Source organism: Lissotriton vulgaris, chromosome 5, assembly GCF_964263255.1.
Source record: "Lissotriton vulgaris chromosome 5, aLisVul1.2, whole genome shotgun sequence".
Classification (NCBI taxonomy): domain Eukaryota; kingdom Metazoa; phylum Chordata; class Amphibia; order Caudata; family Salamandridae; genus Lissotriton; species Lissotriton vulgaris.
Window position 1 is genome coordinate 400,259,283 of NC_141693.1, and position 15,280 is coordinate 400,274,562.

General features: G+C 42.0%; 1 protein-coding gene across 3 annotated transcripts in view; it reads right to left on the minus strand.

The window, feature by feature from the left end:
• The window catches only part of CCDC27 (coiled-coil domain containing 27), a 290,662-nt gene that overhangs the window by 73,924 nt on the left and 201,458 nt on the right, over nt 1-15,280 (minus strand). For all 3 annotated transcript variants that reach the window (XM_086921745.1, XM_086921743.1, XM_086921744.1), the window contains one exon: nt 6,367-6,559. In XM_086921745.1, coding sequence (XP_086777871.1) covers nt 6,367-6,559 — 193 coding nt within the window. The remainder of the gene's footprint in view (nt 1-6,366; nt 6,560-15,280) is intronic.

Below are 15,280 nucleotides of genomic sequence, written 5' to 3' on the forward strand. Positions count from 1 at the left end.
AGGATGCTTGTTCTGTCCATGGAGAACCTGGCCTGGATGTTCTGGCTGGACAGTTCCCAAGAGGAGCAGGGTCAAGACTGGTTTGATATAGGCTGGCTCCAGATTGGGGTGACGTGGTAAGCGAAAAAATGATGGATTAAACCCAGATTTGTTACTGGGGGTGAATGTTTGCATTGTTCAGCACTACGTCCATCATCTGAGACAGCACAAGCGTTGTCTAGACGAGACCTAAAAAGGAGCCCGGCCATACCACCAGAAGTTTCCAGAAGTGAAATGATACTTGAAGCAAATAGCAGAGACAAAAATAACAGCAAGGGGAAAAGGCCGCAATAAAAAACCAGGGAACGAAATGCATTGACATGTCATAAACCCTTCTTTATACATACTTTTTATATGAATTGCTAATATAGGAAAACACTGAGCATCATCTTGGATTGGGAGACTCAGGCATCCTCCAGTAGATTGTTCAGCAACAATTCATAAGTATTGTTTAGCCTTTTTCCCATGTGCACATAGCTTTTGTTCGACAATGAAAAAGCCCAAGTTTGAAATTCTGCACACCATCCATATTTCTGAAGTTCCATTACCACTCTTTGCTTTCCACAAGATTCGCAGAAAACCACATTGAGTCACCAGGAGTGCAATAGTACCAGAATGACGCTGGCTGAAAAGATGCTAAGCAGTGGCGTCAGCATGGCACCTGACAATGCACTGATGGAGAGCCTGAGGCACGCTTTTACTCCTTGAATAGGCCATCTCAGGTTTTCTCTTGGAACTGCCCTCTCCACAGACCCTGGTACAAATGTAATGATTGGCGATGAAGTGCCTCACTATTCGTGAATAACAGCCATAGCCGTAAATGCCCCCAAGCTACCGAAATCAGCGTGAAGTATCCCTCAAATACCAGATTAAATATATATTAAAAATGCAATCACCTGGTCCGAAATCTCAGCTTGTCATAATGATATACTGGTTCACGTTCATTTGATGGTCCATAAATAAATTTGATTCTCAAAAGGACAAGCTGTCTTTTTGATGAAAAACAGCACATTTATCCAGAAACAACAGACTTTCATTGTTTACATGTTTTGGTTCCTACCAGCTAATTATATTTTTTATCAAACACTAATTCTTTTCGGAAAAGGGGCACAGAACGCTTTGTTCCCTAGACCCCTGTTTTTTAGGGCCCAAGGCTCGTGATGCAAAATATTCGTATAGATTTTGAAGCAAGTCTACTATTTAATGATGAGACAACTGCTGTTAAACCCATTTGATGACACCAGATGCTGGCACTATTGTGACATTTTTCTTAACGTTAAAACAGTTGCTTGTAAAATTTTGGGTCTTACAAGGTTTCTCTCACATGGCCCTCCAAAGTTATTACAAACCTTCCTAACACTCAAAAGTCCTACTGGCACCCATAAACAGTTTCTTGCTTTTATTCATAATCACCATCAAATACGCATGGACTTAGACAGGATGTCCCGAATAATGTCCATAGTATGGCAAGGATAGGCCATTATTATGGTAGCAATATCCACAGTGTTCCCTTAAATGCCCACAATATGTCTTTGATGGGCCACTTTCACGATAGAGGTAGGCAAAAGGGCACTACAACAAAATGCTGATAAAATATGTCTTGGGTGGGCCACCATTACGGTAGGGTGACATGAATGCACACAATACATAACGGGTGGGCTTCCAGTTTGCCATGTATAACCTGAATGTTTCTAAGAATCCCCACAACATGTCGTTGATCTATTGTGCCATGAGTACTAGGAATATTGGCAAGAATACCCGCCGTTATGTCTCAATAGGAACTCTTTTTCAGAAACATCTAGGATGCTGTCCAGGATGCCCCAATAACAGCTGTCAGGACCACAAGAAGCCAGAATCGTAATAGTCCGAGCTCCCCACTAGCTTTGCACTCCCATATCTCTATCTCTCTCTCTCTATCTATCTCTCTCTCTCTCATACATGCACACATAAGAAGACTCTCAGGCATACTCACAAGGGCTAAACACGCTTACTCACTCACACATACATATGCAAGCATATTCCCACATGCATGGGCCATGTGAATCACTCGATCTCAGTCCTGCTCCCCCCAGATTACCCACATCGCAGTAGCAGTGGTCCTGGCTGCCAGCTGCTCACAGTTATGACGTCCGGCTCCAGCATCTTATTAGGTATCTGTGGCAGCTGGTGTTCGAAGAAACCATGCATGAGCCATGAAGAGGCCAAGCACTGACCGAGCTGCAGGGACAGGCAGGTGCTGATATGTCGGGCAGTAGGCTTTCTACCTACAGCAATGGTTACTTCCTGTTCTGTGTCCTTCTCAGGTCAAATCTCTTGGTCTCAGTGGTCACTTCTTTGAAGGGTTGGCCAATGAGAGGGAGTTGGAGATCTGAAGCCTGGGCTCAGCTCATGTCGAGAACTCATGGTAGCCAACTGCTCAACCCGAGCCCTGGAAAACCTGTTGGTTTTGTCATCATCGGCCTGTCATCAAAACATTCACATAGATTGGGCATGCACTACCAAGGTGAAACTAAAGGTGGCCATCCTTGCAGGCTTTGTCCTGCTGCACTCCTATTGCCAGACTGTGCAGGAAACCAGTCTGTCAATGAACCCCCTGCTCGCTCTTTCTTTGCTGGTAGGGTATCTCCCACAATATGGGCCAGCAACCTCCAATGCTTACTCTTGCACCTTTTGAAGCCAGTCAGAGGCAGGCTGGAACCACATGAAAGCCATGAACAGCAGGATAACCATGCAAACATAGTTCTAACCCACATACGCAAACACATTTCTCTCATCCATTCCTTCCCTTGATCAGCACATTTAGACCTTAGATAATGGTTTTCCAAGTTCTTTGTTCAATTTCACCTAAATGGGGAAAAAAGATCAGGGACAGTAACTGTTAATACAGTTCATTGTGAGATTGCAGTGTCCATGGTTGCCTTAAAGAGGCAGAAAATGTTTTTTTTTTCATTTCTTTTAATAGGGCTTGGGAGGATAGCATCAGAGTTATACTTTTAAAATTGTTTACGATTGTAAATGGCTATTTAAAAAAAGAGTAAAAAATGAAGCACTTTTGGCTTATTTATGGAATGAATTGAAAGATTCTCACTCTTTAAAAGTATTCAGAGATCACGGACATAAACAGAGATGGTCAGTGCTCACGATTGTCAATAAAGATTAGAAGACGAGGAGCTGTTGCTTTTGACCTGTGACCTCTGGAGGGGTAAGTGTACCAAATTTGCAATGGCTACACTACTCCGCTCCAATCAGTGGTACAAAGCTCCTGGTTCCCTGCCCCCAACCGAAGCCCAGCAAATTGTCTGATAGTAGAGACACTGTGTGATTGGCCGTCTCTTCTTAAGCTGACACTACTTTAGGATTTTATCCGCTGCATTTGACACTGTTCACTACTACATGCTACTGCAACATTTTCACAATAAGGAAGTTCATAAAATTGTTTTAAAATGGTTTGCTTCTTATCTCAAAGACAGACAAAGTGTAGTCTACCTACCCCCCTTTCACATCACCTCCTCACATATCACACTGTGGCGTTCCTCAGGGATCCATCATATCCCCTCTATTATTGAACATCTACATAACCCCCTTACCACACCTGATTAAATAATTCAGCCTCACCTGTTACAACTAATACAACTAAGCAGATTACATCCATATCATTGTAACAGTGGATAGCACCAAAGACCTCTACAAATCAAAACTTGACCACTGCCTTCATGTTATAAACACATGGATGATGAATTCCCATCTAAAGCTTAATGGCGCAAAGACAGATATTATGACATGCGGGCCATGGCAAAACTTCCAGCCTCCCGCCATATGGCTTGTCCTTAAGGAACTTGAAGCCCCTCTGACAATAAGAGAACAAGTGAGAAACAAAGGAGTAACCTTGGATTCAGACCCATCCACTGATACTGCAGGCTGACAACATCACAAAGAGGGCCTTCTACACAATGAAAACACTACTTCAGATCTTCCAGTACCTTGCATACCAACACAAACTGAAAGCACTCCTCAGATTCGTAATGTTAAAGTTTCTCTAGCTAGCTGTGCTACCTGCATACCAGCAACAACGCCCAGAAAAGGTCACACTCTCAAGCACAATCCTCAGCTTCCAACTTACGAATTATAACAGCTCAACCAGCAAACTGCTTTCATTATGCTGGTAAGCAAAAAAGGGCTGACCTATGATTTGCCGTGGCGTTATAAAGTTATGTACTACCATATATAACAGTTATGGCTCACAAAAACACTAAAGCCATAATATGTACCATTCAGCAGCAAATTGTAACTTATACCTCATAAATTCACATAAGACATATCTGCTATGAGGGTTCTTCATCATCAGCACTGTACAGCCAAAAAAAAAAAAACCAAATGAACAGGTTGAAATAACTGAAAAGATTTGTCACACCTTACTGGACAATTTGGGGGACTTTAACATAATTCATTGACTGCAGCTCTCAAATATCTAAACAATCTGACCGCTTCTTTACATCTCATCAAGACACTCAGATATGGTATGATAATGAAAAATGTACATCCCAACACATCTCTCCACTTCTTTCTCCCTCCAACCTCGCCAGGTCAGGACAAGTATACACAAAATTTCAGAATGGATAACTCAGTGCAATAACTAGATATGCAGACTATATAATATGTAATACCATAAAGGTACATACAGAGCTGTTCTGAGCTAGCAGCATGCTGAAAACCATAAAACTGTCTGTCTGCCTCTTAAACTTCATCATTCAACACACTGTTACAATCTGTGGACAGAGAGACAGACCAACATGAAAACTGCACCTCTGTGGTCTTCACGTACAATGATGGAAACACTTCCCACATAGGACCAAAACAAAAACAGCATCCTTCTAATCACACACACTCTGCACGGTGTAGTGTGCTACCCAAATAGGCATGCACCTCTGCACCACAAATAGGGGTATTATGTGCTACAATACACTACAATACAGTACAAACTCTGGCCTGGCATCCCTGCCGGTAGCCAACTTGGGGTTGATGCTTCACCCAGCGACCAGAATGTTACCCTCTCAGTTTACTTTCTTTCTGTTCAATGAAGGGGCCTACCATCACCTCCATATATCCAAGATCTCACAGCATCCATGGCCACCATGTTTGCAAATCAAAAGGCCTACTACTGAACACCTGACTGCACTCCTGGGAAGAACAGAGAAAAATGACACATTTGACACATGGAACTTACAGTAGCACTGTATACAGTTTCTGGATGCTTAACCTGTTTCTACCATTTATAGGAATAAATGTATTTTCTCTAATATTTCTACAAGTTGGTTGGTATGGTTATATAAGGTTGGTAATATAGCTGGTGTTGTGCAAATGATAGGTTGCTTGTTTAGTTGCTTCTGATGTTTCGGGCATATTCCATTACAACCTCTTGCCTGTTTTAGTGTCTATGGTTCTCTGATGATGAACAATCGTGTATTGTCTTTCCCACATTTTGGTGGGAACCAATTACAGATTCACTGGAAGTTCAGCTATTGGATCCTTTCATACAGACTGACATAGGCACCCTGCCCATCATTGAGCCAAACACTTCTTGTTGAGCCTATAACATTTTGGATGACAGCCAAGCTCTTGAAGACAGGTTCAACTACTTGTGGGTTGCTACTGCTACACAATGCATGTCTTGGTAGTACAGAAAGGGATTTAAAAGGACAAGTCACATCCAAAACTACTGAAAGAGTTTGAGAGAGGTGAGCTAAGATAATGACAAACCGGCTGTAAAACAGAGAGAGATAGAGACAGAAAAAGAAACAGAAAGAGAGTGGGAAAGAGACAGAGATAGAAACAAAGAAAGCACGTATGTAGATTTGCACATGTTTAAGCTTTGATACAAAAAACAGATAGGCTTTACAAGCCCTTTGCGCTGCTGTTACATCCCTTTTTCCCATATTAAAAGTAACGCACTGGCGGCGCAAGGGGTTTGTAAAGAAGGCCATTATTTGTGTTGTTTTATCAATGACAAGTTGAGGTACACAGAGCACAATTATATGTTCTGATCAATAATAGCCAACCATCTGCGCAAAGAAATACCATAATCCCTCTCGACATCTGCATAAAGCACATTTCACCACTTTGTAATAAAAAAGTAGAACATTATAGCCCTACCACTGGCTTTTTTGCATATAATACTTAGCCTTCTCAGCACTAAACGTGCTGTATTCTAGCCCACTTGTGCCAATCCTGTAAAAGTGATGCTTCATCTTAATCTAAAGTAGAACACTTGTACCCTCCAGACCCATCCCAACATCTTCCCTCGTCTACGTAAAACCGAGCTCCACCTACCTGTGCATATATCATAATCTGTCTTCACTTTCTCCAGTTCTGCTACCAGCTGCTGGTTCAGGTTTTGCAAGATGCCTAGCTCAGCCAGTACCTCGTCCTTCTCAGTTTGTGTTCCTTTGCCAGTTGATTCACGTCCTGAGTCACCGGAGCCTGCGCTGCTTACAACTGAGCTGGGGCGCGGGGTCTCTAGATTCTTGGAGATAAAATAGATAGTCTAAAGATTTTAGAAATGTAAACAACTTAGTCCTGGGTCAAAATCAATAAATTAGTTTCTTAGCATGACAAAACTGTTAGATGTTCACTGTCTCCACAAATGGGAATGCCACAACAAGTTTAGTGCCACCACATTAGGTTGTGGCGTTCATTACACCTATAGAAAATAAAGGAGCACAAGAAAGTACTTCCATATTAATTTCATGCAAACCCCGTTATGTAGAATGGAAGTGAGCCAAGCATGTTTGTGACTTTGCTTATAAAGCCATCTGGAAAATGAATGATGCCATGTAGTCTCTTGAAGAACACAAGTGACTAGCCTACAAAGAGAGAGGTTTGAAGAAACTGTAGATTCTACATATTTTCTGCTAGTAGCCAAGTGGTCGCTTCTTCTAGACACAGCTTCAGCTGACTGGCTGAGAGGGGATGAGATAAAATCACTTATCTAGAATTAGGGAAGTGGAATGCGACCAGACAATTGTAAACTTCACATAGTTCTGCAAAGTAGCTAAAATATTGACTACCAATTTGTTTAAGATAAGATTATATATGGAAAGTATGGGTTTACTAAACTTAACTCTACACATATATAACTTGACATTACACATATATATATTTATATATATCTTTATCTAGGTAATCTATATATATATATATATATATATATACACACACATATATATATCTCCATTCCAATGATCTCCCTAGTCAAAGAGTCATCTGCACCAAACCAATAGAGTTCCACATGAGAAACACAGGAACAGTGGTGTGCTTTTCAATCCTTTATTCGTGAAACAACACGGAACACCAGGACACCAACAAGTTTCGGCTTGTGCCTTCAACTGGGCAACCCCTATTACCATGACCCAGGTGAATTTAAAGTAGTCCTTTGTTCATTGCACGTCCCAATTAACAAGCACTAGAGTGTTGTACAACATCCTGTGTGATCCGACCCGGTGCCATGACAGTAGCAAACACTGAGATAGACATAAACTTGTAACTTTAAAATGCTCCTTTGACTTCTAATACACTCATCATTATACATTGTATGTTGCAATACCCTTAATAATACAATACTGCAACAAATTGAAATACTCAATTTGTGCACATACGCTCCAGTGCAGTTATTAAAAATAAGTTCATCATCACATATACATTTCATAATGATTCAAAGATAAAAAACTGTGCCGTTTTCTCAGAGCCCTGCCAACTTAGCATAATGGTGAATGAGTCTTTAAATATTGTTCGTTGCAGTTATTAGTGTGTGACTAGATTCAACATTACAGATTTTTAGGTCTCGCCTGACCAAGCGCATGCGCTGCAGTGGTGAGTCTTTTAGTGAGGGCTAAAAAAAAATGCTACCAGGCCGGCCACCAGCTTGCTGTCACAAGCACGCACAATGTACACGGCTATGCCTCTCCTTTAGCGCGCACCACTCGCGTTTCTTTTAGCGCGCGCGCGCGCACTCACACAACTCCCGGGCTCTGTGCCTTGTGGGCAGCCAATGCTTGTTTATTCTTTCCTTTTTGCGCGTGCGGGCACACAACTCCCGATTCTCCCCCTCACCCACCACATATCGTGTCCCGCGGCCAATGCTTGTTCTTTAGAATGTGACACAAACTCGTTGCACAGAAACAGCAGGCGCTGTCGGCTCGAGTGCGAAACCCATGCTTTAAACATGAACACTGCGGATGGTCGCCACAGGAAAAATATGGAAAGGCTGAGCGAGAGGAACATTTTTCTCAGCGAGGTAATTGAAAATGCAGAACCAACGTCCTTCTGTCGAAAAAACCTTTTGACAAGAAATTGGGAGAAAAAGTGAAATACCCAGCGGAGCAGTGGAATGACAGCAGGCTCAGGATCAAACATAATAAACATATACTAGACGCTTCACACAGGTCAGCAAACAACGCCCCCAATCACAAATCACCGAGTCCAGTCACCTACATGGATGACCTTGGTCATTTACATGTAGGTATGTGACGTATCACTTGAGGACACCTTGCCTTTGGTGTTGAGAGCCTACCCCCTCACTTTTTTTTTATTGCAGGCATTTATGTGTAAACTACAATACCAACATTAATGACTCTAAACAGAAAGCAGTACAGTATTAGCGAATAATTTATGTTACAACAAATATTGACCTATACAAATTAGAGGTTCTCGCATAAGATCCATTATAAATTCCAGCATGTGTTTCTATTGCACATTAGCTGCTCTAAAAAAGACCCTATTCAATGGTGCCTTAGAGGGAAATTCGATACCCCAGAATCCTGAATTCACAGTATGCTAAAATTTTCTTTACTGAGCAGTTTTTGCCCTTCAGAATAAGGAAGCAAATGCAGGGTTTCCGCACCAAAACACGCATATCTTGGTATCTACCCGGCCTTCGCCACCACCCAGCCCACCCCTAAAGTATATTTCAGTAGATTTAACCTGCTTAAATTTTTCTAGGGCACAATTTCACGTGTACGGATTTTATTGCACCTGGCAATTACTGAATACGGTACACTAAACACATTTTATAATCCCAATCCCTGCGCACACCGGGTTGGGCAAGGGTCAGAACAATCGGGTCAATTTGTACACAGGGCCTATGTCAGAAAGAAGTAGGAGAAATCAAGACTGGGTAAAACAGATAAGGAAGAAAGGCAGGTGGCAGAGGAAGTGGACAGTGTAAAATAATAACTTTAATCCATATAGTGTAGCTGGAAACATTTGATTTCCAAAGGCTGAGCAAAATACATTCTTACTCCTCCCTTTTATTTGAAAATCTGTAGGAGGCCTTCTCTGGTCATATCCCCAATCCATGCTTCTCCTGTTGGTTTCCTACCAGTCTGCCAATGTTTAATAAGTTCTATTTTTGCACGTTACTGCTCTCAGCAATCACATTTTCTCAGTTTACTTGTACGTCTTAATATAAACAAGCTTGCATGTCATTTAATTTGGTTAGCAATATTATTTCCGTCCTTTCATACACGTAATTCCAGAAGTATATATTTTAGAGCAGGATCAACAAATATGTTGTAAAGTAGCATCGTCCTTCTACTATTCCAACACCACTCGAGTCTAGAAGTCATAATGTGCATTCTTATAGTGAGAAAACAATTTTTGTTTCACCAAACAGATCTTGAGATCGCTAGCTTACTTCTGGGTAGTACTAGGAATATTCAATCAATCATTCAAGCTATTGTCATAACCTACTTATTCTAGCCATATGGTCCAAGGAATCTCAGATTTAATTTTGCCTATGCTCCTGACTTTTTCTTATGCCTGGCTAGTTCGTTTGTTAAGGGTGACAACTAAGTGCATATGGCCTGCTTGAGCGGTATCACCCCAAATGTGCCCCATTTTATGCTTACAGAGCTAGAACTAGCACAAAAAAGCATCCCCTATTTGTTCAAGGGGCCGAATCACATCTGAAATTATTCAGCCGTCTTCTTCCGCTCACAATTTTGCTCGCGTTGCCAGTCAAACTTTAGGGCACTCTTGTATCAGAGTTTTCCTATCACTTTAAGGTTGCGGTTTCTGATTTGGCAGATTCAAACTCAAACATCAAAACTAACTGTTCACAACCGGAAGTGACTGCATGGACTCGGTTTGAGTGATGTAACATTATGCCTTTCACTTTTCCAGTGAACTCCTGAGAAAGCGGTTATTTCAAACAGTCAGCTAACCTGACAATTTGGACCTTTAGTTTCTCGGTTTATTCCTAGCGAAAGTAAATTATCCCACTTCAGCAAACCTTTAGGATAATGTGGTTTCACATAATCATGCTATTGTACGAAATCCATTGCACCCTTACATGCTTTACATACAGAGATCATGGATGGATGACTATTTTGGGTGAAACAGTTTTAGCTTACCAAAACCAAGTCCAGCGAATGTATTTTTATTCACTCGGTACAGAGAGAATAGATTGATTATACAGGTTAGACCAGGCATCTCCAGCGAGTAGCTTGTGAGATACTTGTAGCTCTCCAGCTATCTTTCAGTAACTCTCCTGTGTGCATCCCAGTCTTCTAAATTGGAACATTTTGCTTGGCCAAAATAACATATATATGACAAAAATGTGTATTCCAAGACGTATTTGATTCTGATTGATAAATTGTGAGCGGAGACTTATTTCTAATATTTTTACTTTTGTGCCAGGGGCACTGAGGCCGGCATGCATTACTTACTTATTGGCATTCTAAATCGACAAAGCCTTTTTAGGTCTCACCTGACCCAGCGCATGCGCTGATCTGGCGAGACTTTTAGTGAGGGCTCAAAAAATGCTACCAGGCAAATCGAATACATGCAAGCCCCTTCGCTGTCGCTCACTTTAGTTTACATATTTAGCACAAAATTTCGTAAGGCCCGAGCAGAATTCATGGCCACTCACCGTCACGCCCATTCACTCTCACCGCCCTAGCAGCGTTCTACGTGCGGCCAACTCCCCTTCGCTTGCCAGACCAGTGGCAGACAAGGCGCACAAGAGCCCGCCATGTTGTACCACACGGAGCAGGCTGAGTGTTCTCCAGCAGGAGATGCTCTGCAGCCTGGACCCCAGCCGAGCTGAGGGGGCGGGAATAGGTCCAGGTACTTTATCAGTTACTCATCCGGAGCAGGACTTCTGGTGTCAATGCAGAAGGAACGGGATAGAACGTGACTGCAGAGACATCTCACATACACTGCACCAGTGCTGGGTGTGTTTACACTGTAGAGGGGCTTTTTTCACCACTTGCAGAGCACAGTGTAGTTTGTGCACTCTCCTGGAAGTGCAAATATTTTGTACTGGATGACAGTGCAATCTTCAGTTTAATTTCCCTGCTCTAAACTGGGTTTGAGCGATGTAACATTATGCCTTTCACTTTCTAGTGAACACCTGAGAAAGCGGTTATTTCAAACAGTCCATTTGTCTGTCTCTTAGTCTGTTTGTGCAGCTAACCTGACAATTTGGACCTTTAGTTACTTGGTTTATTCCTAGTGAAAGTAAATTATCCCACTTCAGCAAACCTTTAGGATAATGTGGTTTCACATAATCATGGTATTGTACGAAATCCATTGGACCCTTACCTGCTTTACATACAGAGATCATGAATGGATGACTATTGTGGGTGAAACGGTTTTAGCTTACCAAAACCAAGTCCAGCGAATGTATTTTTATTCACTCCGTACAGAGAGAATAGATTGATTATACAGGTAAGACCAGGCATCTCCAGCGTGTAGCTTGTGAGATACTGGTAGCTCTCCAGCTATCTGTCAGTAACTCTCCTGCGTGCATCCCAGTCTTCTCAATTGGAACATTTTGCTTGGCTAAATTAACATGTATATGACAAAAATGTGTATTCTAAGACATATTTGATTCTGATTGATAAATTGTGTGCAGAGACTTATTTCTAATATTTTTACTTTTGTGCCAGGGGCACTGAGGCCGGCATGCATTACCTACTTATTGGCATTCTAAATCGAAAAAACCTTTTTAGGTCTCGCCTGACCCAGCGCATGCGCTGCACTGATTTGGCGAGACTTTTAGTGAGGGCTCAAAAAATGCTACCAGGCCGGCCTACAGCTTGCGTGCATGTGCTTGCGCACGTGCTTACGAGCAGAAGCGCCCTATGGCTTTCCTCGTCATGCTCCTTAAGTGTGCGCACACACAACTCCCGGGCTTGACTGCATCCAGCCGTTCCCTTTATTCGCCATTTGTTTGCCACTCGGTGCGCCCTATACGCACCTGCACCCTCACAGTGTACTCTCAGCCCGCCTCTTTAGTGTGCAGCATTAATATACAGGATCTTCCGGTGCTGATGTGTACTCAGAAGCTGCTTCTAGCAGCTAATAAATGCTGCATACCAATGAGTACTAGTAGGGCTGGCTCCAATCAGTAAGGCTGAGCCTAATAAGCAAAACAACAGTGGAGAGATGCCAATACTGATACTACAATTCATATGACAATTTGTCAACCCAATAAAGATTTCTATTCAAAACTGGGGGATGCTATTGAATAGCTGTTTATTTGACACATTTTTTACATCCTGCCAATTGTGGCAGGATGTGACTCTCTAATTGAGCCAATAGCCAAATATGTTGATTGCTTCTTGAAACAATTCATGGACTGTGTGTCATCGTATTTACAAGACACGACTGACTTTATTAACAAGTTGGAAATAGTGGATTTCAATAAGGGTAAGGACCAGTTAGTCACACTAGATGTGAAATCACTCTACACCCAAATACCCCAGGATGAAGCTGTAGCAACAATTGAACACTTTTTTGACCTAAGACCGAGCCCAGTCCAAGTGCCCACAATATTTCTAGTGGATTTAGCAACTTTTGCTCTAAAAAAGAACTATTTTTGCTTTGGGAATGAATTCTATCTCCAGGTCAAAGGAGTAGCTATCGGGTGTCCCTTCGCCCCTGAGCTGGCGGTACTGTTTATGTCTATATATGAAGACACTTATGTCCACAACAACAATCCTTTCGCTGAACATGTCACTACATGGCTACGTTTTATAGATGACGTTTTTATGATCTGGACAGGAGGGAAGGAAGAACTTATGTCTTTCTTTAATTGGCTGAACGCAAGAACACCAGACATACAGTTCAGCATATCCCACTCAGAGAGTAAAATAGCATTTTTGGATGTCGAAGTATTTCCGGCTGAGGGCAAACTAGCAACATCATTATTCATTAAACCTACGGATCGCAATAAGGCTTTACTCTTCTCCAGTAACCATACGAGGAGTTTAAGAGAAAATCTGCCTTTTAGTCAATTTTTACGAGTACGTAGAAACTGTTTATCCAATGAGGACTACAAGCTCCACGCAGAAAATCTGGTATCCAAATTATGCGATCGCGGCTACCCGAAAAAGCTAGTCCGCAACTCAATGAAACGAGCAAGGTGGACACCGAGAGAAAGTTTGCTTGAACGCAAGAGCAAACCTAAGTTAAAACTACAAGTTTGCGTGACCACCTATTGTCCCAATGCCAACAAACTTAAAAAGATTATCGGACAAAATTGGCATCTGATTAAAAATTTGGATGAAAGTTTACATACACCACCGTTGTTTGCCTTTAAAAAGGAGAATAGCATAGCCAATTATGTGGTAAGAGCAGCAACCAAAAAAGAGGCACAACCAACTATAAGACAAATGATGGGTTTGACTCCCATTGTTGGCCACCATAAATGTGGCACCTGCCTATGTTGTGACTTGACTATAGAGGGAGCTTTGTTCCAACACCATGGTATCTCGTGGAAACAAAAGACTTTCAGTAATTGTAAGTCCAAATTTGTGGTCTATGGAGTATTATGCCCGTGTGGTCTTTTATATATTGGTAAGACCAACCAGGAAATCCGCCATAGAATTTCACAACTCAAATCAAGAATAAAGAACAAAGTAGAAACTGCGCCATTGATAAATCACTGGAACCGATGTAAACATCAAATAAATGATCTTAAATGGACGGTTATATCCAGAGTTGAGAAGGACCCACGCGGCGGCGATTGGGATCTTAAATTATCCAAACGAGAGGCGCTCCTCATTGTTAAGTTCAATACGGCTGTGACAGGGCTTAACAAATTGTCTGAAATTTATAAACTGTAGGATTTGATGCATTTTCAGAATCCTTTAACTTTCAGTAATTTGTCCGCATCTCCACACTGCTACCCCCTTTCATTCTTACATTGCTAATGCCTTATCATTTGTCATTTTATGTCGTTATTCCCTCCAAAATACAGATTTTAATACCATCGTGCATATCCACTGCTCTTTGGACATTTATACCAGACACCACGGGGATGCATCTCCCTGGGCTCTATACACTTGCTTCGCGCAAGCGCGATTTATCAGTGCTCCAGCCGACTTAAATCTGAGGAACTCCATCAGTTCAGGACTTAAAGAATCGTCTGAAATTTATAAACTGTAGGATTTGACGCTTCTTCGGAATTCTTTACCCGTAGTAATTTGTCCGCATCTTCACATCACTACCCCCTTTATTCTCACACTGCAGTGCTTTATAATGTGCCAGTTTATGTCATTAATACATATATTAATACCATTGTGTATATCCACTGCTTTTTGGATATTTATACTGGACACCACGGGGATGCATTTACCCTCGTCTCTATACGCTTGCTTCGCGCATGCGCTAATTATCAGCGCTACGGCCGTCTTAAAACTGAGGAACGCTACCAGTTCCACATACTCGCATCGCGCATGCGCGAGTAATTAGTGCTGTGCGAAACGCCGATGGACTTTTGACATGGCTATACGGATCTCCGCATTTTGGTAAGCCAAACCGCCTGGGGACCCCCCAAGCTGTTTTTATATATGCAAATTGCTCCGTTAGTTACCGACACGTTACCTTACAAGCCCGTTCTTTCCTTCCCTTTTTTAGTGAGACAATTTGACGACCTGACTGAATCACTCCTGACTTTTTACGTCGCAATTGAAGCCCCTTTTTCAGCCCGGGACCTATGGTAAGATGCTTGTGCATAACGTGGCAACCTCTTGCCTTTCTACAACTTTGGGGACCTGCCACTGATTATACGCCTTATTCTGCAGGTCCCACGGCAGCTTCCATTCATTCTCCTGCCTCCTAGGACACTCTACCATCCTTGAGAAAGGTACTTGTTCAGGTTATTTCCATGATTAGACCCTGTTTGTCCTCAGGTCACATCATCCTTACACATAACTTTTTCCATTTTTCTTCTATTTTA